Source organism: Vanellus vanellus, assembly GCF_965231255.1.
Source record: "Vanellus vanellus genome assembly, chromosome: 17".
Taxonomy (NCBI): Eukaryota; Metazoa; Chordata; class Aves; order Charadriiformes; family Charadriidae; genus Vanellus; species Vanellus vanellus.
The window spans coordinates 9,658,079-9,685,257 of NC_138922.1; the positions used below are offsets into that span (position 1 = coordinate 9,658,079).

The 27,179-nt window shown below is 37.0% G+C and overlaps 1 protein-coding gene across 1 annotated transcript in view; it reads left to right on the plus strand.

Annotated features, from left to right (window-relative positions):
* Positions 1-2,156: 2,156 nt before the first annotated feature.
* Positions 2,157-27,179, plus strand: part of STXBP4 (syntaxin binding protein 4) — a gene marked incomplete at both ends in the record, with an annotated part of 78,530 nt that continues 53,507 nt past the window's right edge. The window contains 16 exons of the mRNA XM_082492247.1: positions 2,157-2,194; positions 9,516-9,589; positions 9,773-9,868; positions 10,879-10,948; positions 11,797-11,871; positions 14,066-14,151; positions 14,795-14,924; positions 15,486-15,618; positions 17,714-17,820; positions 18,219-18,402; positions 19,434-19,512; positions 22,284-22,366; positions 22,855-22,951; positions 24,285-24,397; positions 25,072-25,158; positions 26,725-26,790. Of these exons, the coding sequence (XP_082348373.1) occupies positions 2,157-2,194; positions 9,516-9,589; positions 9,773-9,868; positions 10,879-10,948; positions 11,797-11,871; positions 14,066-14,151; positions 14,795-14,924; positions 15,486-15,618; positions 17,714-17,820; positions 18,219-18,402; positions 19,434-19,512; positions 22,284-22,366; positions 22,855-22,951; positions 24,285-24,397; positions 25,072-25,158; positions 26,725-26,790 (1,518 nt within the window). The remainder of the gene's footprint in view (positions 2,195-9,515; positions 9,590-9,772; positions 9,869-10,878; positions 10,949-11,796; positions 11,872-14,065; positions 14,152-14,794; positions 14,925-15,485; positions 15,619-17,713; positions 17,821-18,218; positions 18,403-19,433; positions 19,513-22,283; positions 22,367-22,854; positions 22,952-24,284; positions 24,398-25,071; positions 25,159-26,724; positions 26,791-27,179) is intronic.

The following is a 27,179-nucleotide window of genomic DNA, read 5'->3' on the forward strand; positions in this document are numbered from 1 at the left end:
GGCCGCCCTGCGCCGCCTTTGCGGGGAGGCGGTGGGGCTCGGGGAGCGGGGCGGGCCGCGCCGCGCCGCTGAGGGGAGGGAGCGCTGCTGCTGAGGGGTCGCCCGTCGCTCACCCCTCAGAGCGGCGCTGAGGCGCGGGGGGTTCCCGCCGGTTGCCTCTCCCTCCCCAGCTGGACCGCGCGGGCAGTAGTGCGCGTATCGAGGTAACTGTCGCAGCCCTTGAGGTCGGCGGGTTTTCGCACCCTCGGGGCTCTCCCGGGGACGACGACGCCGGGCCCCCGCGCCGCCCCGCGTCCCGCCGGCGTTGGCCGAGCCGAGGCGGGGCGGGCTGGCGCTGGACGGCAGCGTGGCCGCCCAGGAGTCCGCCAGGAGCGGGTTACCCGAGAGAGAGAGAGGGGGGGGCGATTATCCGCTGTAAGCACCGCGGCGGGGTCAGGGCGGGCAGCGGGGCGGGGGGGCGGACGCGGGGACCTCCCTGGCTGGTGGCTGCGGGCGCGGCCGTGCGCCTTCGTGCCCCCCATCCTCCTCCTCAGCGCTGTGCTGCTGTGGGCGGCACACGGTGCGGTGCGGCGGTTTAACAGAGAGTAGGGGACTCCATCCCTTTGTCCTCCTGCAGCTCTCCGTCTTGTGGACACCGGCACCGATGGTTATGTTTTCCAGCGGTGCTTTGCTTCATGTTTATTTGCCTCTCTTTGTGTACGCGTCTGGTTTTGTGTAGGCACAAATACTGACGCGAGGCAGAGCGACCGAGCACCGTTTGTGTGAACAGCAGTAACTTCAGGACAGGCAGGGTCAGGCACACTCACAAATGCCATCTCTGGGCCCGCGCGCCGCAGCAAACTGCTGTAGCGACGTTTGAATGTGTCGCTTTGGAGCGCTGCTGCGCTCTCGGGCTGAGTCCCGTACCGCCCGTCACGCAGGGGCTTTGGCAGCTCCCAGGGCTGCCGCGTTGTCCCTATAGGTGTGCTGAAAAACAGAACGATAAAGCCCGGAGTGAAGCAATATTATGATGTTCTCCCTGTATTTAGATGGTATTCATTTTGATCCTTTACTGAGTGATCTGGAAACGTTTACCACAGGGGAGAATTTGTGGTATTCCAAAGTAAATATAACTACTTTCTTCTTTTTTCTTTTTTTTTTTTTTTTTTTTTTTGGTCCATGCAGAAGCATATACCTGCAGGAATTGGTCAGTGTGTTTTTGTGGGAGCTGACACGGCACACCCAGGGAGCCTACTTTATTTTAGCCCTGGTTTGTAGTGTGTCACTGGTACCACTAGCACCTGTGGGCACCTTTGCCTGTGCATTGCTCACAGAGTTCCTTGTACCATCTCTTACGAGTAATTCCTTTTCTGGTTCGTGGCCATGTGAAGGTTTAGCCCTGCAGCTCATGAGGTCAGGAAGGTTTGCTACTGACACAAACATATTTTTGCATTAGTGCTTTTGCAGTAATTTTTCGAATGATTGTAGCTCAGTACATTTAGGATTGTATTTCTTGTCAACCTGTTGCATGTGCTAATAAAAATACAATGTGAATGACTGTTTTTTTTGCTACATCGGTGATAAATAACTCCATTTTGCATACATTTTGGCCTATGTCTTACATGCTTCATGTGAGGTTTCCATAGGCACTGAACACTAAACAGTAAGTTAAAAAAAAGTGAGAAAACAAGACACACAAAACACCTTATCGTGTTCAAAACAACATTCCCTCCCCAAGTAATCTTTGCTGGAAAAAAATGAGATTGTTTTTGTCTTTAGCAATTATATGACTTTATCCTGTAATTTTAATCTCAGTTACTTAATTTTTTAGAAGGTTTTAATCATAGGGCGTTCAGGTGTACCCTGATTCCTACCTCATAAATCAAGAGGAAATTAGGATGGTACAATATACAGCGAAGTCTGAGTTGTTAACTGCTTACTGTTTTCACCAATGAAGTGTATCTGTTTTTTCATGAAAATTCTCCTTTCCTGTTTGATTTCAGCCAGTCAGTAATAAATAAGAATTGTTGTCAGTGTCTGAACATAAACATAGCCCTGTAAATTTCAAAAAGAGGTTTCTCCTTTTTTACAGCAATTTTTATCTTGGTTACGAGCCAGTGCTTCATGTGTCAGAATTCTTCATTTTGAACTTTTATTAAAATAGTGCACCTAAGAAGATGTCCAGTATGGATCCCCTAACAAATCCAGATGAAAAGTAAGTACTTTTTCCCCCCCCTACACAGGAATACAACAATTACTGGATTGTAATATGAAAATTCTTGCAGTTTCATTAGTAGGAGCTTGTTTTGATGAAGTCTTAAAGAAAACTTTGATATTGAAAGTCTGAGGCAAGGTCTTAGAAAAGCTAATACCAACACCAGTGAATTTACACATAAAGGGAAGAAATAGCTCTTAATCTTTTCATGAAGTTAATCAGCACTTGGTTTGGACTGGTTCTGTAGAGATAAAACTGCACACAGGAATTCTTTAATGCGTCTGCAGCTATGAAAATGTACTTGTAAGGTATATCGCAAATTACTACCCTGTACATACAGGCTAACTCCTGTAACATAAGACACCGTACGGAGTTTATGTATTACAATACATTACTTCTTCAGACTACTCTGTCTGCATGCCTTTGAAGTTTTATATGTAGTGCTTTGGAAGTATCTTCTTTTTTACCAGTGCCATGCGATATATAATGATAATTATATTCCTTTTATAAACTGTAACATTTTCCACTTAAAAGTTGGATCAGATTCTAGATGGCAAACTTGGATTCAGTTGTGATTGAAAATCGTAACTCCAGACCCTTCCCAAACAGCCAAGTAACCATGCCAACGCAGTCATCAGAACCATAATTAGAAACAGGCACAGACAGCTCTTGCTGGACGATCGTGTTTGCCATGCTTCTGCAATAGAACCCAGCACGTAGTAATCAAAAGTATTGTCACACAATTTAGTATTGATTTTGAATTATGCCACCTCATAAATAACTTGATTTTTTTAAAAACAAATCCACAAAACATGAAAAAAGTTAACGTGCTTTTTACTGGGATCTGAAGAAGCAAACGCTCTGCTTGTCTGATGGAAATACAGGGTACGTAACACAAAGATACATCTTTGAAACAGCTATGGTTTGCTGGATTCATATGGCAGGTATCGTGGATGAGTAGTTAGTAGATCACTGTATTCCAAAGGCAATTTTTCACATAAGAGTTGAACATGAAAGGTGCATATAACTGCACTTCACCTACATGACGATGGAAGACTATAATTTTCTATACTTACTGCTTTTTTTTTTCTGGGAGACAGTATCAATGCACAATGCTTCAGGAATGTATTTGTTATATGTTAATTGAGGTTTACCTAAACTTTAAATAATACCTTTCTTCTCTACACAAGGGCTTAGCCTCAAACCATTCATGCTTCTCTGTAATTACAACATTGCTCAGGCTTTTTTTTTATGTTTAACAATTGCCATATCATGACATATGTTTTCTTCTAATCTTTATGACTTAATCAGCAAAACATATTTTGAATAATTAGTGGTTTTGGATAGATCAGAATTAAGCGTTTGTTCATGCTATATGATACAGCGTTCTTTTGGCTGTAATCCTTAGTATCATAATGAATTTTTTACTATTTAGGGTTAGTGAACCTGAAAGGCTACAGTTGCATAATTTACTGGTACAGGATTTTGTAAAAGACATTTGTTTTGTTTATAACAAAAAGATCTCGTGAATCTTGCTTCTGAAGATTCTGCAAATCTTTTTGTCATATGCTAAGTTATCCTGTAATCCATCTCAGTTGCTAAAGCATTGCAAAACTTCCTTTGGGAGAGGTGAGTCATAATTAATAATGTCGCCAGAATAGAATAATTTACAGCTGTATGAATGTTAGTTTGTTTGCTGCATAAAATAACCAATGACATCTCTTGAAAGTCTTACTTACTGACATTAGGTTTTATGGGGTTTTAAGTTGTTATAGTATTCCTAGATCTGTCTGGAAGTAAAAAGTAATTTGTGTTCCCCTGAGTATGTTCTGGAAAGGCAGAGGACTTGCAAAAGAAGCAATAATACCGTTTTTCTGTATGAGTCCTTTAGAAACATTAAAAACAGCACAGCAGCAGAATGTTAAGGTGAAGAGGAATAGAAGCCTTGGGGAGGGGGTCAGGAAGCTGAACAATGCGCAGGTTACTGTGAAGAAGGGATGGAGGAGCAATTGTTTGAACAAGTGATTTCTTACCAACTCCAATAAAAAGATGTGGGAGCAATAAGAAGATTAATACTACTTTGTATCTGCTTAAATTGCTGAGAAGTTTCTCTTGCCTGGTTTAATAAAAATCATTCTTTCACTTTTTAATAATGGAAATGCATAGCCTTCAGTCATGCTTTTTAACTGGGGGGGGGGGGGGGGGGGGCGTGGGGAATGTGTGTGTGTTGCAGAAAACATGACACTGGAAACAAGCCATACTGGTCCAAGTGATTCATTTTGACAAACGTTCCTGATACTGATACCACAAATTGAATTCCACTGGTGTTAAGAACAGCAACACTTTTGTTGGAGAAGGGCTATTTTACCTTCTATAACCTTGCCGAGAGCATATCTAATTGATGTGATGCTTAAAATATTAATGTTTTTTCTTTCATTGAACTGTAACAGCAGTAACAGCAGCAGAGTTCAACTGATTGAGAAGAGACTACAAAGGGCCAAGTTTTCATGTCTGAATGGATGTGGGCAATCCAAATGATGCCAGTGGAGCTCTTCGCATTTCGGGAATCGGGAGGCTGCTTTACGTTCCCACTTCCATCACTGATCTGCTCCTTAATGGGGGGGTGGGGTGGGTTTACCCTTCTGCCCCTCCTGTGTGTAGATGGCCGGCTCTGACCTCTGTACACGTGAACGCTGTACAGCACGTTGCCTATAAGCAAAAAGACGCTCTCCCTAGAAGGATTACGTGCTAACGAAACCACAGTCACTACAACTTTAAAAAAAAAAAAGGAGCATGAGATAAGCGTATGCACTCCTGGCATAGCCAAGCTGTCCTGCTGCGCAGCTCTAGACACTGACAGATGCTGTCTCATCACAGGGTTACTCCCTGCTTTAGAGAGGATTCACCTTTCGACTTAAACAAAGCCATCAGCGAACACAGAATATTTAGTTTTCATTTTAAACTGTAACTTTTTTAAGGTCTTTTTAAAAAGAGGGGGAGTAATATCAGTGCATCTTCTGATGCAAGCCTGGAGGAAAATAGTAGTTAACCAAACCAATGTCAGAAGCTCTGAACTTCTGCAAGTATGTGTATCTCTGCAAGACCAAGCCTCGCATCAGAAGAGAGCCTTACCTCTGAGAACAGTGGTATATTTTTTTTTTACTTTTTCAACTACATTATTTCCAGTGTGATGATAAAACAAACCGTTTTTGTTTACTTTCACAAAATACCAGATGTATCAGCTTCCAGTTCTAGAGAAAATATATAACCCAAATTCTGTGTAACTTTTTGACTGTTGGAAGACTAAAAACCAAGTAAATGCATGACACAAGTCAATACCGTGATTGCGAATGCAAAGTAATAGCATAATGGCATTTGTTTCATTAATGCTTTCAGTCTGTCTGCTTTGTTGGCTTTCCCTTTTGTGTGTGGATGTCCATAATCCAGTCTGCTGGGAAGATTGCTTTAGAAAGGTCATGAGTTATTGCTTTTGACCTTGTTTGGAGGGAGCATGTAAATAAATTATTGGAAGAACATAAGAAAATAAGTTTATTTTATTTTAACTATTCCATTTGCCTTCAGCTGCTAGATGTAGGTTGCGTAATCTCAGTTGTAGTAAATGCGAGAGAATTTTCTCTCCTTTGCGTTTATCAGTCTTTAAAGTTGCTATTAATTGCCATTTCAAACAGAGAAAAAGTAAACATTACCTTGGTAGGTGAATTAGTCCATGTGACGCAGAGGGTTTCAGAGAAGATTAAGTAGGCAGACACTCGGCTGGAGCTCTGTCTGTTTGGTTTTTTTTTTAGTTAGTAGCAGAAATTGTCCTGCGTGTAACCTTTATCCGGCTGAATTGGAAACCTCCAGTGTATTTTGGTTGCTCTGTCGTTGTCTTTGCTGCTGTACGGAAGAATGTCCCTGCTCTCACCAGGAGATGAAGACGAACCAGAGCGTTTTGATGGTCTTTCTCTCTTATACTGGTATGCTTAAGCATTAGATTCTGACGACATTTTTCTGGATTGTAATTGGGAAAGGTACAGTAAAGATAATTTAAAAGCTGTAGGCATTTTCAGCTTCTTTTTGTAAGCAGCCAGGGTTTATAATTTAGATTTTTGTTTAAGTGTCAAGTAATATCTGTTCTATGAGGGAAGGGTATTATTCTTCCATTGATAAATATAGATAAATATTTTGTTTGTGGACGTAAATGACAAATAATTTCTCAGGAACAAGATCAGGATAATATCCGGAGCTGTATGTTCTGATAAGTCTCTAGAAGATATAAAACATAAAGCTGTTGAACTTCCTTGTGTATGCTGATAAAAAGTAATAGAAAAAAGTATCAAAGATTTCATTTTAATTGCCTTTACTGGGACACCTACACAAAATTATATGCACTTAAGTCTATTAGCATGCCAGGACTTCAGTTGGAGTGTTGACTTCAATATTTTTTAGTGTAATATAGTGTGCTTTTTGTAGAGTCTCGCTTCTTTATTTAGTCTCCTGCCTCACATCTTTTCTTCTCTGTATGCTAAAAGCTTGCTTACAGGTGTTTTTGCATGACTTCTGTAGGAATGAGCAGCGACATCTGATTATTTAATTTGCATCTTTTTCTACAACAAACGTTGACGTTTTTGTTACTACTGCCAATCGGTTTAGAAGCTGATTTCCTTATTTATAATGTTGAGCATATTTCTAATGTTTCGGGGGAAGTTTTCTAATATTTCATAAATATTAAATAACCATAACATGAAATAAATGTTGGATGGGTGCTAAATCCTAGTCTTTTTATGGCGAAACTGTTAACCCCCTGTTTATTTTGTTAGAACTATGACAAGTAGCTTGACTTGAAGATCCATCTCTAAGTTAAAGAGGAGAAAAACTAACATCGAAAGTCAGCAAGATGTAATATTCTAAACAAATTTAGGGCACTTGAAGATCCTTGTCTTTACTTTTTATGAGATAAAATAATTTTAAACCTCATGTATTGAGGGGACTGAGTCTTTAGAGCACAAACACAATTGAATGCCTTGTAAAGGTGTCTGTTCAAAGCATCAGCCCTGTCTCGTGGTAGCTGGCGACATCATGGTAAGTTCACTGGTTCGGAGGTATCTTACGCCTCTCCGTTGTCAACTATTAGTTTGTGTATTCTCCGGATGCTCCCTGTCAGAATACATTTTACGTTAATTAGGATCTCTCTTTTGAAAGTATTGCCTGTTACTTCTAGAAGTGTAGATCCTGTCCTATTAAGTCTTCTGTGCCTAGATTTGATCATATTTCATGATCATTTTATATGGTAGCATGTAAATAGGTTCTACCATTGCTGGTGAACTCTGAACTTTAGACTTAAAGTCTGAGATTTGATCTTTTAAGACTTCACAAAAGTAAACTTCTTTGCGAGGCTGAAACAATGTTTGTTCTTGCTTTTTTATTTTTGTGAAAACTGCTGAGAGCACGAAACAGAGCACAGTAGCAAACGGCAAGACAGAAGAAAGATAGAATAATTGTTTGCTTATTTTTAAGATCAGTGTTCCTTCTCTACGTTTTCAAAGATGGATACAAATCAGGACAGGCCTGTAAAGAGCATGACTAGTATGTCGTCTTTCAGCTTCAAAACAATTTAAATTCAGAACAGATACTTGAAGTGACAGTAGCAGGCACGGGCAGTAATGCAAAATACTCTGCTGTTGTATGGAAGTAGTTTGTCAAAAAAGTCTTGTTAGAGAAATAGCAGACTTAAGGATTTATTCTTCCTTTCAGACTATGTTTAAATAAAGCAGTTCGGTTCACTTTTAGCCTTGCAAAGTGTGCCTTGTGTCCTGTCGCGCAGTAGCAAGGTCATTGCAGTCTTGTCAGTGGCCAAATACACTAACTAGGTTTCATCACTGCTTTTTATCCTATGAAACACACACTGTGAAGAATACTAAAGTGAAAATTGTACAATGTCTGAAGCATAGGCATGCTGTTTGTTTCTAAAGATGAGTTATTAGGTATGTTCTTGTGGCCAGCCTTTCTAAAGCACAAGCTAATTTTGCAAATACTTGAGAATTTGATGTTGCGGAACAAATTGTTGCTTTTCAGAGTAAGTGCTTATCCCTTGATTAAAAAACTCATCGGGTGTTCTTACAGAAAACCAAAGAAGTAGGGATGTTCTTTAGAAGCTGGATCTCTTGCCTGGTGCTAGAATTTAGGGACATTTGGACCTTCTGGACTTCTCTCTTCCCTCTGGCACAGCACCTTCTAATGACGTGTACTCCGGCTTTTGCAGAAATCCCCAGTTTCAGGCATGGAGTTCAGGTTGTGTGCTGGATTTGGTTGCGTGGGAGGATTTGGGTCACTATGTCCTCCACTTTGATCTTCTTTCCCCCCCCGCTAATGAATTCTAGTTGTTCCATTTCACTTTAACATCATGCTCTAGAAAATGCAACTCACTGTCTAATAAAGAACAATATGTAGGTCAAAGCAGAAGAGCCTACGTGGTGCTTCTGCTTTTTTCTAGAAGGGATCCGGTGAATCTTCTCCAAAAACGGTACAGTGGGAGGACAAAGGAGCTAGGATGCAACTTGGATTTTTTTATAATAAGTCATCTAAATTAAAACAAGAAGTGGTTAAGGATAATTGGATTTATAGGAATTCTTAACGCTTTGCATTGTCAGAGCAGTATGCTGGTCGTGTTTCTGATGGAACTGTAAATTTAGGTTTCAAAACTATAATTTTACTTTGTATTTTTCCTTAATTCTTTACCATTATTAACTGCCTGCAAAATACTCATCTACCTTTAGACAATTTCAAGTGCCATCCGGGGATCTTGTTTTGGGGTGGGAGGGTACACAGGGGGAGCCGGCAGTAGAGTTTGGAAAGAAGCCTTTTTTAAACCAGAGAAATAAATCAATGTTGACTGAAGAAGTGAGAGTCGAGGGAAAAGATTATATTCATAAATAAACACAAAGTTATATGTTAGATATCCTAAAAAATATTTTTTTTATACACTGTGGTTTAATATTCATTACCTGATCTAAGACATTATGAGGTGTTTTTCTTGCCTAAATGCTAACCTGGGCCAGGTTGTGGGCTTTTGTTTCTATTTAATTCTACTAACACTTTATTTTACCTTACCATCTTTTATTTGTTGTGAGGAGATTGATTTTTCATTGGGGGGAAGGGGTGGCACAGGTGTATCAAACAATATGAAGCTGTCAGTTGTAGAAAACTGGGTTTGGTTTGTATTAGAGTTAAAAACACGGTCACTGTAATTTCTTCTATATTAACATAGCTCTACATACATTTCTGTAATTAGGGATTTAATTACTTTTATTTTATTCCTTAGGACTATTATGGGCCCTCACGGAATCAATCGAGCTGTTCACCGCATTTCTTTTTCTGATTGCCAAAATGGATTAGGTAATTAGATTGCACATTCTGTTGATTTGGAGTAAACCAAGTCTAAAAGCACCCGGTGAGCTTTTCAGTTCACACTGTCATCAGTCGAAATTTAATTTATCTGGCCTTTATGGTTTTGACTGTAAATCCATGTAGTACAGTAGGTGGAATAACCAATTTCTTGCTTGTTTCTTTGTTCTGCAGGAGTCAAAATTATTGGAGGTTATCGGGCACAAACAGCAGAAGATTATGGGATTTTCATAAAGAGAATTCTACCCGGAGGGGTTGCTGCTGTAGATAGTAAGTAGTTTTAATTTTTTTCTTACAAACATGCTGCATATAAAAAGAAGTCAAAAGAAGTCTTCTTTCTTTTACTTTGTGGATAAGGATATTTAAAATAGCGTGGTTTAGTCAGGATTCATGATGTTGGGGCTTACTGTGAGACAGAGAAATGAAGCTTGGACCCTTCATGGAGAAATTTTTTAATGTTCCCAGTTTTTGAAAATGTGTTCGAATCTAGATATGGCTGGTGTGAAAGCAATTGGCAATCTTTCAGCACTCACTGCTAAATAAGTGCCGAGATGCTGAACCTCTTAATTTATGAGGGATAAGAGTGGTCTTTCCTTTACAGAACCAGTATTTTTAATGAGTTCTGATAATTATTTTTTTTAATCTTTTTTTAAGTGGTGGTTTATATATTCAGTGTTGAAAGAACAAATTATACTTGATAGAGTGCAGTAATAAAGTTACAGAATATACTTCTGTCCTAGGTCTGTATATGGGGGTTTTTGAGATTCCATCTGGTCTTGTGCAGAACAATCATTTAAAATGATCTAAGTCGACTTCAAAAGTGATAATTTCTGAACTTGATATTTGCAGAAAGTTAAGAATAAAAGTTGTTCTAAAAAATCCTTTAGGTGTGTTTGTTAACATATAAAACATTAATGTATTTATATGTGGTAACTTATGTGTATGTTAAAAGCACAATTCAGCTGGAAGTTCATTCCACAACTATGAAATGTAAATTCCAGTCCCACAAATATTTGTGCTATGTGCAAATAATACAAATAGTTAAATAACACTTATTTTCAGTAACTATTCTGTGGTTAATAAGACTAATAGATAGTTATTAGTCTTATGACAATGCCCTAGCTTCATTAGGATCAGAACCTAATCTGCTAAAAGTCATAAGGTTGTTTATTCTGTTAGATCACATAAAATGGAAAGAAAAAGCCTTTTTTTATTACCGTGTTGTAATATGTTCACCGTTTTCCTGTTGCTTCATGCATTATTGTTGACTTTATTACCAGGCCGTTTGCTCACTGGGGACCTAATTTTGGATGTCAATGGAGAAAACTTAATTGGAGTAACCAATGAAAGGTATGTTTGTACTGATTACTAAATGTTTATTAGAGCTTGGAATATTGTATGGGGGTTTTTTGGAGATTATTGACCACTGATTAAAAGAGCACAACTCTACTGAGGTCCTTAGAGTTCAACTGGCAATTAATTTATCCTGTGAATCTAATTCAGCAAAACCATCGTGGAAAAATGACAGGACCTTAGATGGTTTTGTAATGACGGAACAAGCTAGTTTCTTAATGATGTAAATTATAGAGTGTGTGTGAAAATAGCATTAAAACTTACTAAGCTGTTAAAATATTTTTGTATCTATCTGTTGGTTCAATACCGGTGAATGTAAATGAGGCAGCTAACAAGCGTCATTGTAATGCGGCTACAAAGGAGAAGTTGTTTAGAAAAGTCTGTAGAGTACGTTGGGTGGTTTCTGTAGCTGCATCACCAGAGATCAGTGCAGTTTGGTGCTGCAGATGCAGATTTAAAATCCAAAGAAAAATTGCAGTATACCGTGCTGAGGGAAATCCTGAGCAATGAAGTGTACCCGAGCGGTTGGTTTTCTCTGGTGTAAGCTGTTAATCCTGAGGGAGGCCCAGGAAGGCAGTAGAAAGGACCAAGGAGAGATGGGGACAAAAGGGAAGGGAAAGCGAGGGCAATCCTGGTTTATTCCTGTCCCCAGGCACAGCCTCACCACAGGCTGTCTTTCGCTCCGTTCTCCAGTGCTTAATTAAGCTTTTGTCTCTGTATCTGGCAGTCAAAATTATTAACTACGTTAAGAATTTTTTCGTTTTCCTGGTCTTTTAGCATTACTCACCGTGTACTTCTTGACAGCACCCTGGTATATTTATTTGGCTGTTTTTCCCCCCTTCTAGGGCTGTTGACATCTTGCGAACAGCATCAGCATCTAATCACATGTCTCTGCTAGTTGCCAGAGATGAAGAAGCAAAGTAAGAGAAAAATATAACATTGTTTTAACCTCAAAACTAATAAAAAGCCAACACTCTATCTAAGGTTGGCTGGGCGGGCTTGCGTGTATTTTGCTTTCAGATTAGTTTTAATCACAAAATTGCACCACGTGTCACATTTTTCTGTGTAGTATTTGGTACCAATTCATACTGAGACTATTTGCATCAACTGAAGCAGCAAGCTCAGGCCGATTTCAATTTAATGAAGAGGATTGGAATGTTATGTTACCAGCTAATACCACTAAAAACTATTTGCTGTGGTAATTTTTGTAGCCCTTCTCACATTTTAAAATAATAAAAAACGAGGAATATGTTAGGTCAATAGTACCACAGAACTGCATGATTTAAGCTGGCCTTGCTTTCTGAAAAAAGGCAGACGTAGTTATTGTTTCCGCTCGGGAGTTTGCTTTTCAATCTTTAATGAGCTTGAATTAGTTTGGATAAGTAGGTTAAACTGTTCACTGCAGCAAGTAGTCCAAAAACTTCCATTATAAGGACATTTATGTTAAATATTGCTTTAACCTTGCTGTTTAAAGTTAAGCATATAAACCAATATTGGCAGAGGATCATCGGAAATCCTAGGATCTAGGTCTGTATCTCCTTTTGACTTAAATCGCTGGAGGAAATGACTTTTATGTAACTATATTTGATAATCATTGCAAGAGTATCTGCTGTTGTTTGCCTTTCCTGGGATGTTCCACTTACAGAGTAATCTCTCTGTAAAGGAATTTTCTCTAAATTCCTTTCGCCTTTTTTTTATCTGATTTAAGCTTCCTTTTTCTGCTCCTTTATTTTTTATATTTGGTAGACAGTTGAATCACCCTGTAGCCTCTGATCTCTCCTTTTTTTCAGGCTGCCTAGATGTATGTGAGGTTCACTCTTAATCTGCTTTTATCTAAAGCATACTGACCTAGTTCCTCTAAACTCCTTGAATAATTAAAATCCGTCAGTCCTTTTGCCGTTCTGGTGGTATGCCCAAAGGCCTGTGCAGAATTTGCCACTGTGTGCAGTCCCTCACTCAGACACCTGTGAATTAATTTCTTGTGACTGCACATTCCTGTGCTAAAAGATTGTTTGATTTACACTCAACTTTGTCTATGTGTGTTCCCTGGGTCTGGCATTAGTTCAATAAATTTTGTCATTTTTTAAAAAATAATTCATCCAGCAGTTTCCAACAACCCTCTGCAGTCACTGGAATTACTTGGGAATTACGTTCCCTGCAATCAGTTAATTTATGTTCTCTCTCGCTAATTCTGTAATATTAATTTGCTGATGTTTCTGTCTTACATCACTCTAGATTATTTTTAATTTTTTAATCTGTTATCACTGAGGTAATAATAGCTCAGATTACAAACTTTTTTTTAATTAGGCTGCATTCAGTATTAGATTAATCAAGAGGTTTTTTCTTTTTAATGCATGTAATACAGGATGTCCATCTTTGTCGCTTTTTTGCCTGTTTGTTACAATATGATTGGTTTCTTCAAAGAACAACTGCTTTTATTTTTATTTTTTTCAACAGCACACCTGACCAAGAATTTAAAAAAAGATATTATAATGAAAAAAATAGGCATAGCCTAAGCACATACGATATTTAATATAGAATGAAACAGGCTGCAAATTTCTGAGAAAGCTAAATAGAAGTTAAGAATTTGCACCTGCTTTACTCATTCTTGAATAATTAATAAATATTTCTTCTATCCTTTTTTTTTAGGTGCTAGTGCTTTGTTGGCCAGTCTTTGCTGGGTTCTAGTTCAGTATAGTTGAACTAACAGCATTCTTTAAAAATATGAGTACGCTATAGGTATATTATCTGATTCCTTCTAATACAAATGACTTGTTCTGGACCTAAGTAATGCCACTGCCTTACTATCTGTAGTTGACTTGAATTACAAGTTTTTAAAGTTTTGAAATCCAGGGTAAAGAGAGGTAACAATTAAGCTTTTCTACCAACAGTCCATTTCTTTCATAGTTATTGCTATTCCATCCTTATCCTTCCATAGTTCATTATCTTTTTCTCGCCTCTTCCGAACATTTGATAGAGCTTTCCTCTCTCAGTTGAGGTTGAGCTTCCTTCTCTGAGGAAGGGTAACCATTGAGTAGAAACAGTAGCAGCTTTCAAAGGGTGCATTTAAACTACTGCCAAATCCTGATGGAGACGATCTTTTTATTGCCACAGGAAAGAATTTCTTGACCTGATGGATAAGTACGGCTCTCACAGTGACACCAGCTCCGCAAGAAGTTCTCCGACACAACTCTTAGCTGGTGAGAGATTGCTTCCTAGTCTGGCATAATCCTGTAGGACAATAATAGTCATACCTGGGTGGAGTAGGAGCTGGCACTGAAAACTCTTCTCGGGGGAGGGGAGGGGGGGCGTATTGGAGGAAGTGGCTGAAAGTCAGGCGAAACACACATGTTCACTTAGGCTTTAACATTTAGTTTGTAGTCTAAACATGTAACTTCACAGGTTTCTGTGTCAGTTTCCCCAACTTTGACAATAAATATACTGCCGCCCACTTTCAGCAATTGTACTTCATGAATAATGTGAAAAGTATTTGGTATTTGTAGATTAAATGTACCATAGTATTTCAAAGTACTAATAAAAATTTGAGCTAGAATACCATAAATTCTAATCCTCGTGGAACGGTTGCTTAATTAGGATGCCTTTATATAGCGTGAGTGATTATTCATCACTTGCTGTATTTTAAAGAATTACTCCTGGAACCCTGGGTGGTTCACAGTTCTTAGCTGTGTCGACTTAAGCTTTCTTTTGGTTATTTGATTGCTTATAGTTTGTCTGTTTTCTAACATGAAAATAGTCCCACTGAGCTCTGCTTACATGAGTTGAAACTTTGTGCTTTTTCCCATGTGTGTGTTATTTCTTTTTTTCATTGTTTCTCTTTTTAAGCAAAATCTATAGACAGCGCTTCTTCTGGCTCATCCTCAAGGTCACAGAGTCCTCAGTTGCATCCAAAGGATAATATCACGACCATTGGCAGAAATAATTGTGTCCCAGTACCATCCCCAAAGCTTGCAAAGTAATTTCCGGAACTGACTCTAACTCTTTTGTGTGAGCTATAGAAAACAGTGTGTTTGGCTGCTCAGGAAAATTTTAGATTGAGCGCTAAGGGTTCAACTTTTTCTTTTCTTTTAAATCCTGTAAGTTGTAATATTGATATTGCAAACTTTCAGTTTTAATAAGGTATTTTTCTCGTGTATTTTTTATTTATATGGTAGAAGTAGATTAATCGGTGTCTTAGTTAGATTTTACTGTCTCCTAATGAGTTAATGCTTCTGGTTTAGGTGTACCAAGGTACTACCTTAAGCCTTGGGTATGGTAGAGAGGAGCTTTTATTCTTGTGAAATAATATATCAGTTCTTTCTGTAATTGCCAGAAGTAACAATTTAAGTTGCTGATTTTGTAGTAAGTAGGCAGTGTAATGTTTGAACATTGAGATTAAACGTCCACTATTGCTGTTTGTTGCTGTAATGCATATTTGTGAGATCAGTAAGATAAAGATCTATATCACTTCAGTCTTTATTAAAGTATCTAGTTCTGTGAAGTAATTATAATTTTCTTTTTTCCTTTCTCTTTTTAGGGATAGTGCATTTCAGATTATCTCTGTTTGCAAAGGAACAAGCCTAGGTTTGAATATTGTAGGAGGAATTAACAGAAATGAAGGGCCTTTGGTATATATTCAAGAAATTATCCCTGGTGGTGACTGTCATAAGGTAAAGACCTTTTTTCCTTCCCTCCCCCTTCAGTCCACCTGTATTTTTGCCTTCATTTAGTACCCACCCTTAGTATTTTGTATATACAGTTATATTTTAAATACAAATTTTCTTTGTGTTTCTGCATGCTTTCTCTTTAAACAGAATTATCTCACGGCACCATAGCATGATTACATGGTAATGAAATTTATTCATGAGTTAATCTGAAGTAAATAAGGATTTTATTTCTCAGTTTACATATGAGAAAGTAATCAACCTCTTTAAGAGGTTGCACGATGCAAGGTAAATCAGCACGGATGAGACAGAGCTACAGATTGCATTTCTTTTTACTTCTTGGCCATTCAAAAATCATCTTTCCCTTGGACTTCAATTGATCCTTGCAGTTGGAAAGCATTGTGTAGGCAAATTAGAGTAAAAAAATATGCTGATAGTGCAGACTAATAAAATGTATGAATCAGTACAGATTACCGTTTTCACTTATGACAAATGCAGTACATAAATCAGGAGGGTTTGTCAGTTTTAAAAAAGAAATAAATAACTGTCCAGTTCAAGTACACAAAAATGTTTATCCAAGTGTCTCCTTTTGCATCCTGAGTTGTTATGGTTACTTTAATGTGTTGATAACCAGTTTTTGCATCTTGCCAAGCAAGAGGGTATGAAATAATTTCACAAGCAATGAGTTTCGCTCCAAAACAGTCTATAACTATTTGTGACTGAAATTTTGCAGATTTAGGTTAATCCCAAAATGCCAAGATGGAAGGAAAAAAATGCAGTTTCTCTACAGGGCTTCTTTTAGTAGATAAATGATAATCATTCTTCTTTCTTTTTCTCCTATTTTCTTGTGGCTTCTAAAACATTTTTTCTTATCGTAAACATATATTTTAAGCCTGTCATACATCATCGACAGACAGACTGAGCCATTAATTTGCAGTAGGTTGTAGCATTAGCAAAATTAGAGGTAATTTCCCAATCTTGGTTGTCCTGTTTGAGAAACCAAAGTAGCGAGCATATTTTAAATCTCTGCCGCATGAGGGCAGCATTGAAATGGAGATCTTTTAATAGGCTGGATGCAGGCAAAAGAAAAGATCTACAACTTTTTTCCTGTTATCAAAACAGAAACACTAAGTGAAAAAAATGTAGTGAAGTGCTATCACAGGTTTGAAATAACAAAGCTAAAATTATGGTATGTGGGTATTAAATATGTAAAATTATACTGATCTTCAGAAGGTATTTTACTTATTTCCTATGTATTTTCTTCTGTACAGTTTGTTTCACATGGTCAGACTGATTCTATGATTAATTACTTATGAGCTGAAGAGCACAGACATGTTATGTGTGATTTATTGTGTATTACATTAGATTTATGTCATAACTAACTGTAAACATAGGTAAATTACATGAATTTTTCAGCTAAATTGTTGAGGCCTGTTTTAAAATGTGAGTGAAGAAAGCTTTATCTTAGTATGAAATCTAACCTAGCATGTTTAAAGTCTTGTCTTACAGTCTCTGAGACAGAAATGTGATATGTTCCTGCGTTGGTAGAAGGTTTGGATTGAATAATTCAGCAGAAGCACAAAGTTGACGATATTATTTCTATCATGGTTTTGACTGGTGAATTCATAATAGACTAATCTGGTTTTCTCATTAAGATTTAATATGGCTAGTAAGTGCCTGAAGAGTCCCACGTATAGCCAAGAATATTTGGGTTTGAAATACAAATCCAGCTCACGGATGAATTAATTAGTAAAGAAACTTCCTGCAGTCAGATGGGTTGGTAATCCTTGCTGGGAAATTGACTGTCTGTGGCCTGTTTGTTGGGGCTTTTTAACAGAAATATGCATCTGGGTCCAAATATCTTCTTTACACAATATCTTTGACCTGTTCTGTCTGATGAAGCTTTTGTAATGACTGCTGTCATGGTGATTAAATGATTGTTTGATCCACTGTTTGATTCTGGAAGATTGTCAGGCAAAATGTATTGTGATTCTTTGTATTTCTTGTCTTAAGAGATCCAGAGGAATATGTTAAAGTTCTTTCTATAGTGTTAGCAATTAATAAAAAATCTGTGGGTTTGGTTTTTTATTTGTTATGTTAGGATGGACGATTGAAGCCTGGAGATCAACTTGTATCCATAAACAAAGAGTCAATGATTGGTGTCTCCTATGAAGAGGCAAAAACTATAATCAACAGAACAAAGACAAGGTATCTGCTACTGTCAAACAGCTAACCCTCCAAAATGGTTTGTTATACGATATTTATGATCAGATTAATGTGAAATGTCTTGTCTTGTGTACTTAGAGGAAACGCAAGGGATATTAATTTTCCTTAAATATTCAATTGCAGTATTATTTCATAGAAAAATATGGAAATGCACCTTTTAGAGCTGTAACATTATGATACTTTCATTCCTTTCAAAAGAAAAAACAAAACCCAAACCCACGGTATTTGCCTTTTTTAATGATGGGGAATAGAGCATCCTTTTAGAAAAATAAATACAGAAAATCACACACAGTGTTTGGGAAAATTTAATTTTTGCAAAAGTAATGTATAATCTTATGAACAGTATAGTATACAATCTGTTGAAACTTTTTTAATTTTAGGTTTGAAAGTTTTTGGGAGATAGCTTTTATTAGACAAAAGAATATTTCCAGTTATTCAGAGAATCCGCAACGTCCTTCAAGCCTGTTAACATCCGCGGTAGCATATGGAGAGCAGCAGGCTGCAGTACTTAGTTCTCTTGCATCTCCTAATGGGAAGCTTGTTTCAACCTTCACTCCAAATGCTGTGAGTATACTTGTTGCTCCTCTTCGTATAAAGTGAGCAAATGGTTGCAATATAGGGTTATTTTAATTCAGTTTCCATTCTAATAAGAAAATAACTGGCTCTTTTTTCTGCACAATATGAATTCTTTGGAATATCAAGACTTTTCCAGAAAACATGTTGTGTAATAGTAGAGTAGACCACGCTGATGAGAGGAATAGGAGTATTAGTTGACTTGTGTTAAGAAAACAAATCAAATAAAATAAGCATTAACTGTGTTTGTAGATATGAAATCCTCCTTACTGTTTCTCTAGGGAGTAAAGTTTCAGCATGAGATATATATGGTTATATATTTCAGAGATAAAGTACTCTCTGATTACTACATATGTGTGAGTACAGTACAATCTCCCAAGTTACAGTTCCTCCATGATGATGAGATTTTTGCTTAAAAATCAGTCATAGAAGAATGCGGGGTTTTCCCCCTTTCTTTCAGCTAAGCAGCAATTGTTTTAATTCATACAGCTCACCATTACTGTAAAGAATTAATGTTGACCGTAAGAAAGAAGATTTAAAAAGTAATCTATTATTCCAATTTTTCAAAAAACATTTTCAATGTATTGCCTTTTTTTAAAACTAAATAAAGTATTGTCTTTGAACAAGGAAGAACAAAATGTTCCACGTTAAACACAAAGTCAAACCAGGTGATTCTCAGTTTTTCTTATGTTTGTGCTTAAAGTTATTGCCCATTTTTCTTCCTTATTAGATCTAAACATTGAAACAGGTTGTCTAGAGAGAGTGTGCTATCTTAATCTGTGACAATATTCAAAACCTAACTAAAGTTTTGATAAGGCCCTGATGTTAGTTTTTTGCATGGCATTCCTTCTCCCCACCGCCCCTGCCTTCCATTTTCTCCTAGCGTTGTTTTCATCTATCCAGTCCTATTTCTCCCTTCGGCCTTCCTTCCTCTCCCTCTCTTTTACATTAATGTGTATTCCTAGTTTGGCTTGTGAGCTGCTTTAAAATGGTATTTCATTACTTTTACTTTTCTTTCACAGACGGAAACTGGAGTCAAGATGGGAGACCAATCTCCGATTAGTTCTCTAGACAGCGGTCCTACTGATGTCTCTGCCACTGGTAATGATGATTTAATTCCCTGCCACCCTTTCTTTCTTCAATAACTGCCACACAGAAAATAGTATATAGTGAGACTTAATAGTCTTTAAAAGAAGTATTGCACTATTTTTGTAGTACTAAACAAAGGAGTGACATCAATGGATTGTTTAGTAGCTTCTGTCAAATATAACTTACATTGTCTTTAACAAACAGCTGAAACCAGACAAAAATGAGCGATCACAACATTTGCTATACAGCAGTAATGATAATAGACTCAGTAGAAACCAGATAATGAAGACTCACATATAGATCAAGATCAGGTTGCCATAGAAACTGTGCTTTCCTGATTTGATGAAATTCTGTGGATGTATACTGCTTGCACTTTGGTTTTTTTTTAAATCAGGGCAGCATATTGGGAGGATAGAATTAACATGTGGACCTCTAACATTTTTTCAATTAATAACAAATAGAATATACGTGTGTATATTTATATTTGAGAGTCATGGTCATGACATTCAAACAAAAACAATAGCTGCTTTGATCATATCTCTAAATACATATTTTGAAAACAACACTGAGGAAAAATAGAGGTTGTAGAATTTGGTCAGAATCAAATCTGAACTGAACAATTGCAATTCCTCTGGGAAACAAATATGCGTTGTATTTATAGACAGCGCAAATGCAGTAGTCTGACATAATAATGAGAGTCTCAATTGACGCAGTAATATAACTGATTCTGTTCTGTATTTCTATACGAGGACCTGAACTATATTCTTTTTCCTCATGCCGTAGTAACTAAGCATAACCCGTGCTTCTCAACTTGATGTCTGATATACTGAGAAGAGGAAGGACAAACATACAGGATGTGATTCATTCTGGATGTCGCTCCCCTGATGTTATTTAAATTGTACATGCATTAATTATGGCCCATATTAGATATCCTGATTTTAAATGAAACACTCTCCACATTGCAAATCTGACCGGTTGGCTCCCTTCCTTGAAGGGTGAGCCGACCGAATATGAACTTCTGAAACTGGAAAGGTTGCAGTGTTGAATACACCTGGAATTTAATGATCACACAGTTTTTTCATATTGATCATGAAAAACACCAGGACTGAATCAGACGAACAAGACAAAAGGCTATTTTTAGTATATTCAGAATATAAGACTCTTGGTTAATATAATGCAATACACAGGAGCATCATTGTTGCTTAAAGAAACCAAGAAGGCCACAGTTTCTTAACATATCCTTTTAGTCTTATTTAACAGCACATCCTTAGTCAAAGCTGCCACTTCTCTCATGCTGCCCTTTTACTAGGATAACCATCCAAGGATAGCCTTGAAAAACTAAAGTAGCTCTTAGATTGGTTTTTTTAAATGCTGTAAGAAAAATCAGCATAATTTTAATAAATTGTTGCACAAACTCATACACAAGGCTTTTCCATTCTGAGTTGAAAGGAAGCATGCCAATTCAGCTGAGGTTCTAGCCCACTGTCTTCAGAATTTAATATAGCATGTGAGAGGTGTTAGTGTCAGAGATTTTCAAGATGTTTTGGTTTATGCTTTTGGCATATAAAGAGAATGTAAATCACTTTGAGCTTGGAAACAGATATGCTGTGAAACTGGGGGGGGGGGGGGGAAAAGAATTCTATGCAATTCCTTCTGTTCCTTCAGAGAGAATCTCAAACTGCAAGATCCTTTAGTTTTCAAATGCTCGGTTTGCTTTCAGTACCTCTCTAGTCCATTAATGAAATAATGAATTAAGATCTAAATTACATTTATAAAAAATAAACGCAAACAGGCATTCCATTTTCTTCTGAAAAAAAAACAAGCCTATGAATTTGTTCTGTCTACACGCATCTAAAATCCAAAGAAACTGATAGTTAAGCTCTCCTTTTGCCAACTGTCTGTGACCAAAGGCTTCAAAGGTTGCTGGTTCTTGTGTTGGATGCACAGGCGTGGCTGAAATGCAACAAAGCTGTGACTGCATTTCTCAAGTTCCATTAAAACTAAGCACAGACCCCAAAAGAAAAAAGCAGTTATTCTGAAATCTTGCATATGGACTGCTTTGTAGGGATAGCTGCTTTTCCTTTCCTCGGCTTAATCCTTTGCGTGTGTTGGAAATAAAATAGGTGCACCATAAGCTATTAATGCAACTAGCTAAAATTATGCAAACTTGTATTTCTGACTGAAAGGACTGTAGAGAAGGGGATGATCGATGATGGCTTAATGGATATAGTTCTTGGAAAAGAGATCCTCTCCAGGAAAAAGTACTGAGGAGGCTGCTGGAATTCAGGCTAAGCTACCTCCACATGGCCTTTAGCTGGGAACAGGTCATTCCCTCCCTTCCCACAGTGTTTTCTAGATCCCTGGGTATGCGTTTGGGAACTGTTGATTACGCTGGAGGTGCCTCTCAAAGGTCTTTCTCAGAACTCACAAGTGTGTTTCCCCTTCTGTTTCCAGAGTAAATGTGTATCTCTGAGAGAAGAGAAAATACAAACGCATGAGCCATGCGCTCGATGGATCGCTCAAAGTTATTTCTGGTTTCATTCTGCTAATTTTGATTCTTGTCACTTTTTGATGTGAATAAATAGTTTAAGTGGTTGATACCCCAAATTTTTGTTTATTACAATTACATCCTTTTTTAAAAAAAAGTCAGTCTAAATATTAACATTTATTTGTGGCAAGTGTGTATTTAGCTGGCATCCATTTGATGAGCAGAACTTCAAAAAATCTTTCAAAGCAATAGTTACAACTGTATCATTATTTAATTTTAATTTATTACTTCTTAGTTATTGCCCCCAGCCAGAATGATGATTATGAGCTGCGAGGAAGGAACTCTACTATTCGTCTCAAAGCAGAAAAGCTGGACAGGGTAAATACTTACAGTCTTTTGAGTTTTCCTTTCTCCCCCCTTCATGATGCAAGTAAACCATCTGGAGAATATTTCTTGGTTGACAAACTTTCAGGTATAAATTATACCTCAAATTTTCTATTCGGACGGTTCCTTCAGGTTGTAAGGCAATATTTCATTTTATATATTGGGCAAATTACTGTTTTTGTTAATCTAATTACTGATTAACTCTTCTGGGAATCTGAACATCCCTCAGAATTTTTAAGGCAGTTGTTAAGGACAAAGGGGTTTGCTTATTACACTCATCTGTATTCAAGGTTAAATAATATCTGAACATCTCTCAATTGGAAGTAAAAGACATGGAGTGTCTCCGGAATAAAAGTGTTATCAGTGAGAGTGTACTATGATACAAAGGCTCTTTGAAGTATAGCTCTTTAATTACTCCCCTATGTCCCTGCAGTCATTATCCCTAGTCCTTTTTTTCTCCAAAATAAGTTTTCTCCTTCCAGGCATTGAATTATCTTGGGATTCAGCCCACAGATGAACAGCAGCAAGCCCTAAGGCAGCAACTTCAGAAAGATTCTAACGGAACAGTGTCTTTTGGAGGTAATAATTTGTTAATTACCGTGGAAAAGAATAAAATGCAGGAATATAGAAATAATACATAATAACCATTAATATATTTTCTGTCAGTATTGAGTTGCTGCTGCAAATAAAATTATAGTTTGAGGCAAGAACCTTATTCTACTGTGTAAAAATAATCTTGGAATTTTGAAACTAAGTAATTGGAAAGCAAATCACAAATGTATCTGTTTAAGAGCAGCCTTGAGAAAGTTTTGATTTTGTGCTCACAGATTCCTAAATTGTTCCAAAAATTACTTGGGAGAGTATTGATGGTTAAAGAGACTTATTGAAGCAACTAAACTGATGGATTATTTAACTTGCTTCGTTTGTGAGAAGCAAGAACATTTTAACTATTGCATATAGAAAGAGATGTGCATGGTGACCATCATGATTCTTCTTCTAGCTAAACCTAAGTCTGATGGGGATGAGTTGCTTCTGTTGGTTATGGCAATTTTGGTAGATGACACTAGTAATTTCAGAATATTCATCATATACTGTGAGACATATAATAGTTCTGATGCTAAAACTGAATTTCACTTTTCCTAAAGTTTACGAAAAACAGCATCAAACACTAGTATATGAAAAATAATTTCTTGTACTTATCCATCTAAAAAGACACTGCATTTTTCAAGTACCTAATCAAGAAAGATACTGGATCTTCTGTCAGGTTTTATGTGGTGTAAACAAACTGACCTTTACATTTCCACTTTTCTCTCATACAGCAGCAAATTATTTTTTTTTTATGCATTCAAAATGAGTGGGTAATCCAAGCCATGTGGATTGAGGCTGCTCTGGTGTTTGTATTTGAAACTTTCAACCTGGTCAACATCGATTTTACGAGGTCTTTACCAGGGGTTTAAAGGACCTGCAAAGGAAACTATGAGCTGAACGCTACCACAAATTTTTCTCTTTTTCTGCAGAGACACTGTGTCGCTTCTAGTAAGGTCAATTCACTGGGAAAGGCAGGTGTATAACCAGCGTGCAGATTTCTTTTAATTTTTCACAGGGATCTGCCAAATGCGGAGTATCTGTAACCAGGTACTTTCAAGGTCAACGTCCCACCTGATTCAAGGGTATTTCATCCCAAGACCTGTTTTGAACATTTTTGTTCTTATTTTTACCAAATGTTTCTGTTCAGAGAGGTGTGTCTGACAAAATTGTGGATGAACTATATTTTCCTTCAGAAAACTTACGGAGTGCAGATGCTGCATGTATAAAGGATAGCTGTACATTGTGATAGTTGTGTTGTGTCAGTGTTGCTGCTACTAAACTGAACTTGTAGACTGCAGCAACAAAATCTAAACTGTTTTTTTAGATTTCGTTGAAGTTTCAAGGAATCTGTTCTCCGTGCAATTGAATGCAACAGATGATGGCCAAAAGTCTGTAACATTTGGGGCCAATGAAATTGCCAACTTACTGGATTCAAAGGTAAAATGTGTGCCTGTACAGCGTTGTAACTGTTGGGAGGAGATTATTGGAGATCTTATTATATGTAAGATGACTCCAAATGTTGGGCAGATGTTTAGAACAGCTCTGTATCATGGTGTTCTTTAAGATAACCTAGTTTCTGTAAAGCTTTTTAAAGCAACCTACTTTGCAGAAAGCAATTCACGTAATTATGTTGTGATTTGTTATATGTATGGACAACAGTGATTTTCTGAGGTTTCTTAATGGAATATATATTGCTACTACCAGTGTGAGTGATAGACAAGTATTAGGTCCAGTGATCTGTACTACTGCTACAATGAAAATCACTTTATTCTAGAGCTGAGTTTAAGAAAGAGCATTTGCAGCATAGGAATAGTAAAATAAAATTACGTATTATTTAAAATACTGGAGGAAATGGGCTATTAGTGTTATATTCTTGGTACTTTAAGAATATTTTTATTAATACTTTTAACAGGAAAAATAATTCTTCCTCTGGAAGATAAGTTGGTCAGAATTTTCTTAAACATTTTTAATATTTTTTAGAGCTTTAAATTATTTTAAAATTAAGACTATCCTCTCATTTTATTAACACGACCTTTTAAGATAAGATGTTAAAGATTACAGAAGATGCAGTTAGCAATACATTCTAACCTCACCTACTTAAATATGCACAGTTTGTGACCTGTGATTCTTTGGAGGATGACATGGAAAGACTTAGGAAAGAAAGAAATGAAGCTTTAAAAGAAATGAGTAAATTAAAGGTAATACTTCATTTTTATTTGCTTTAAATTATTCAAGAGACTAACTTCTTGTTGAGTGTATATAATAATTTGCTGGTTTTCTTTTGAATTTTATGTGCAATTTTTGGTCAATAAATAAAAAGGTAGAGCAAACAGTCCAATTATGTTTGAAGATTGTATGCTTACACTATATTTCTGGAGACCATGAATTTTATTTGTTATACTGAATACTAACACATTTTTTAATTTGGTTTATGGAGAAACGAGACTAAGCAGTCATTTCACAAAGTGAATTTGGAGAAGTGACAGATTTGCATAGCAATTTTATTTAGAAATGTGTGATCCTAGTAACCGCAGTGTCTGAGCATGTGCTAATACTTTTGATAGAAGTCAGAACTAGAGGGTAAATTAATCCGTTCCCAAAATTAACACATATTTTCACAGACATTACAAAATACATAAGACCTAAAGCAACAAATATATTTATTGTTTCTTAATACCCTGGATTACAACCACGATCCTATGCTCCTGAATTTCTTTTTTGACAACGAAAAGATAAAAAATTCTGGTTCTGTATCTAGCGTTCCTAACTTGTTCTTGGGCAGGGCTGGAAAATTGATCCCAGGACACAGCCGATTCTACAAATTGCCCCCTGGTCCAAAAAAAAATTGTTCTTGCTATAGATTACAAGAACACATTGGATTGACATGCCCAAAGATTTGTTCTTCATTCTGTGCACAAAGATTCTCTTTCTGAAAACTTTGTGCTGAAATGAAAGAACCCAATTTACACTGAACATTGAAGTAGTGGATACGTATCATACGATGAGTCCCTAAATTGCCGATGTCAAAAACCGGCAATGATCAATCTGTAATTGCCTCATTTCTTATACTCTTCCCTTAGCAATCTATGATCAAATACTTCATACTGAGTGAGAAATACCCTTGGTTTGACTCAGTATGAGAATCTTTATGCTTTTATAGCACTTTTTTTTTTTTTTAAAGAACTTCGTTAGAATTTTTAACCTCCTGAAAGTGGTGTACCTACAGGCTTCTGGTCTAAGTTGCTGAGTGAAAGAATGGTAACGCATGCAATGTTGAAAATAACTTGACGTGAATATTAGGTTGTACAGCAATCTGTTAGAGCCACAAAAATGTCATTATTCTGCTCATTTGCTAGGTGGCTAGGTAACAAGAGACTTAAAATGTGTATTTTACTTATATCACAGAAATGTTGAGTAAATAATCCTCAGATGCTCAAGGAACTTAAAAGTAACAATGAACTCACTGAAAAACTAGGTTTTAGAGATCAAAATTTGGTTTTGTCACAGGTTTTATAAAATCTCTTGCTTCTTATTTCCACCAGAACTTTTTAAATATGTGTGTTTCTGATCACAGAACTTTATTAACAGACATATGCCATGGCCTAGAAATATAGTAGTTGTACAGAAGGCAGTAAGTACATGGATAGAAGTTAAGTAGTGCTACCTGTAGTTTTGAAAGAGCTAATTGGGTTTTAGGAATAAAAACCTCTATCTCTTTCAGATGTAATTATTAATTACTTCTTCCTTTTTTTTTTTTTAAACAGGAAAAATTGTCTGAATCTGTGAATTTACAGAAACAGTTAACAGAGGAGCTACAAATAGTCAAGCAAGTAAGTTGAAGTTTCTTAAAAATATAATTGTTCTTATTTTTTACTGTTTTTTGTGGAAGGTAGAAGGGAGCACTTCTTTCTATTTGATGCTCACATAGACTGTACTTTCACACTGATTCCAACACAAAGTGGTTCTTCTGTTACTACAAAGCTTTTGATTTGAATTGGAGAATACTGATCCTTAAGTTTTTAGAGCAATAATACTTCTCTGCTGTTGAATTGAGGTAGGAACCATAAGACAAGCTGCGTCGGATAAGTTGGATAATAATGTACCTTTCTGGTCTTAAGTGTTCTTGAAGTGGTTTTGCTGTTCTTAGGCAACACTGTGCCTAATCTACAGTCCTCACTTTAGCTACTTTATATGTCAAACAGAGTTTTAAGTATGAAAA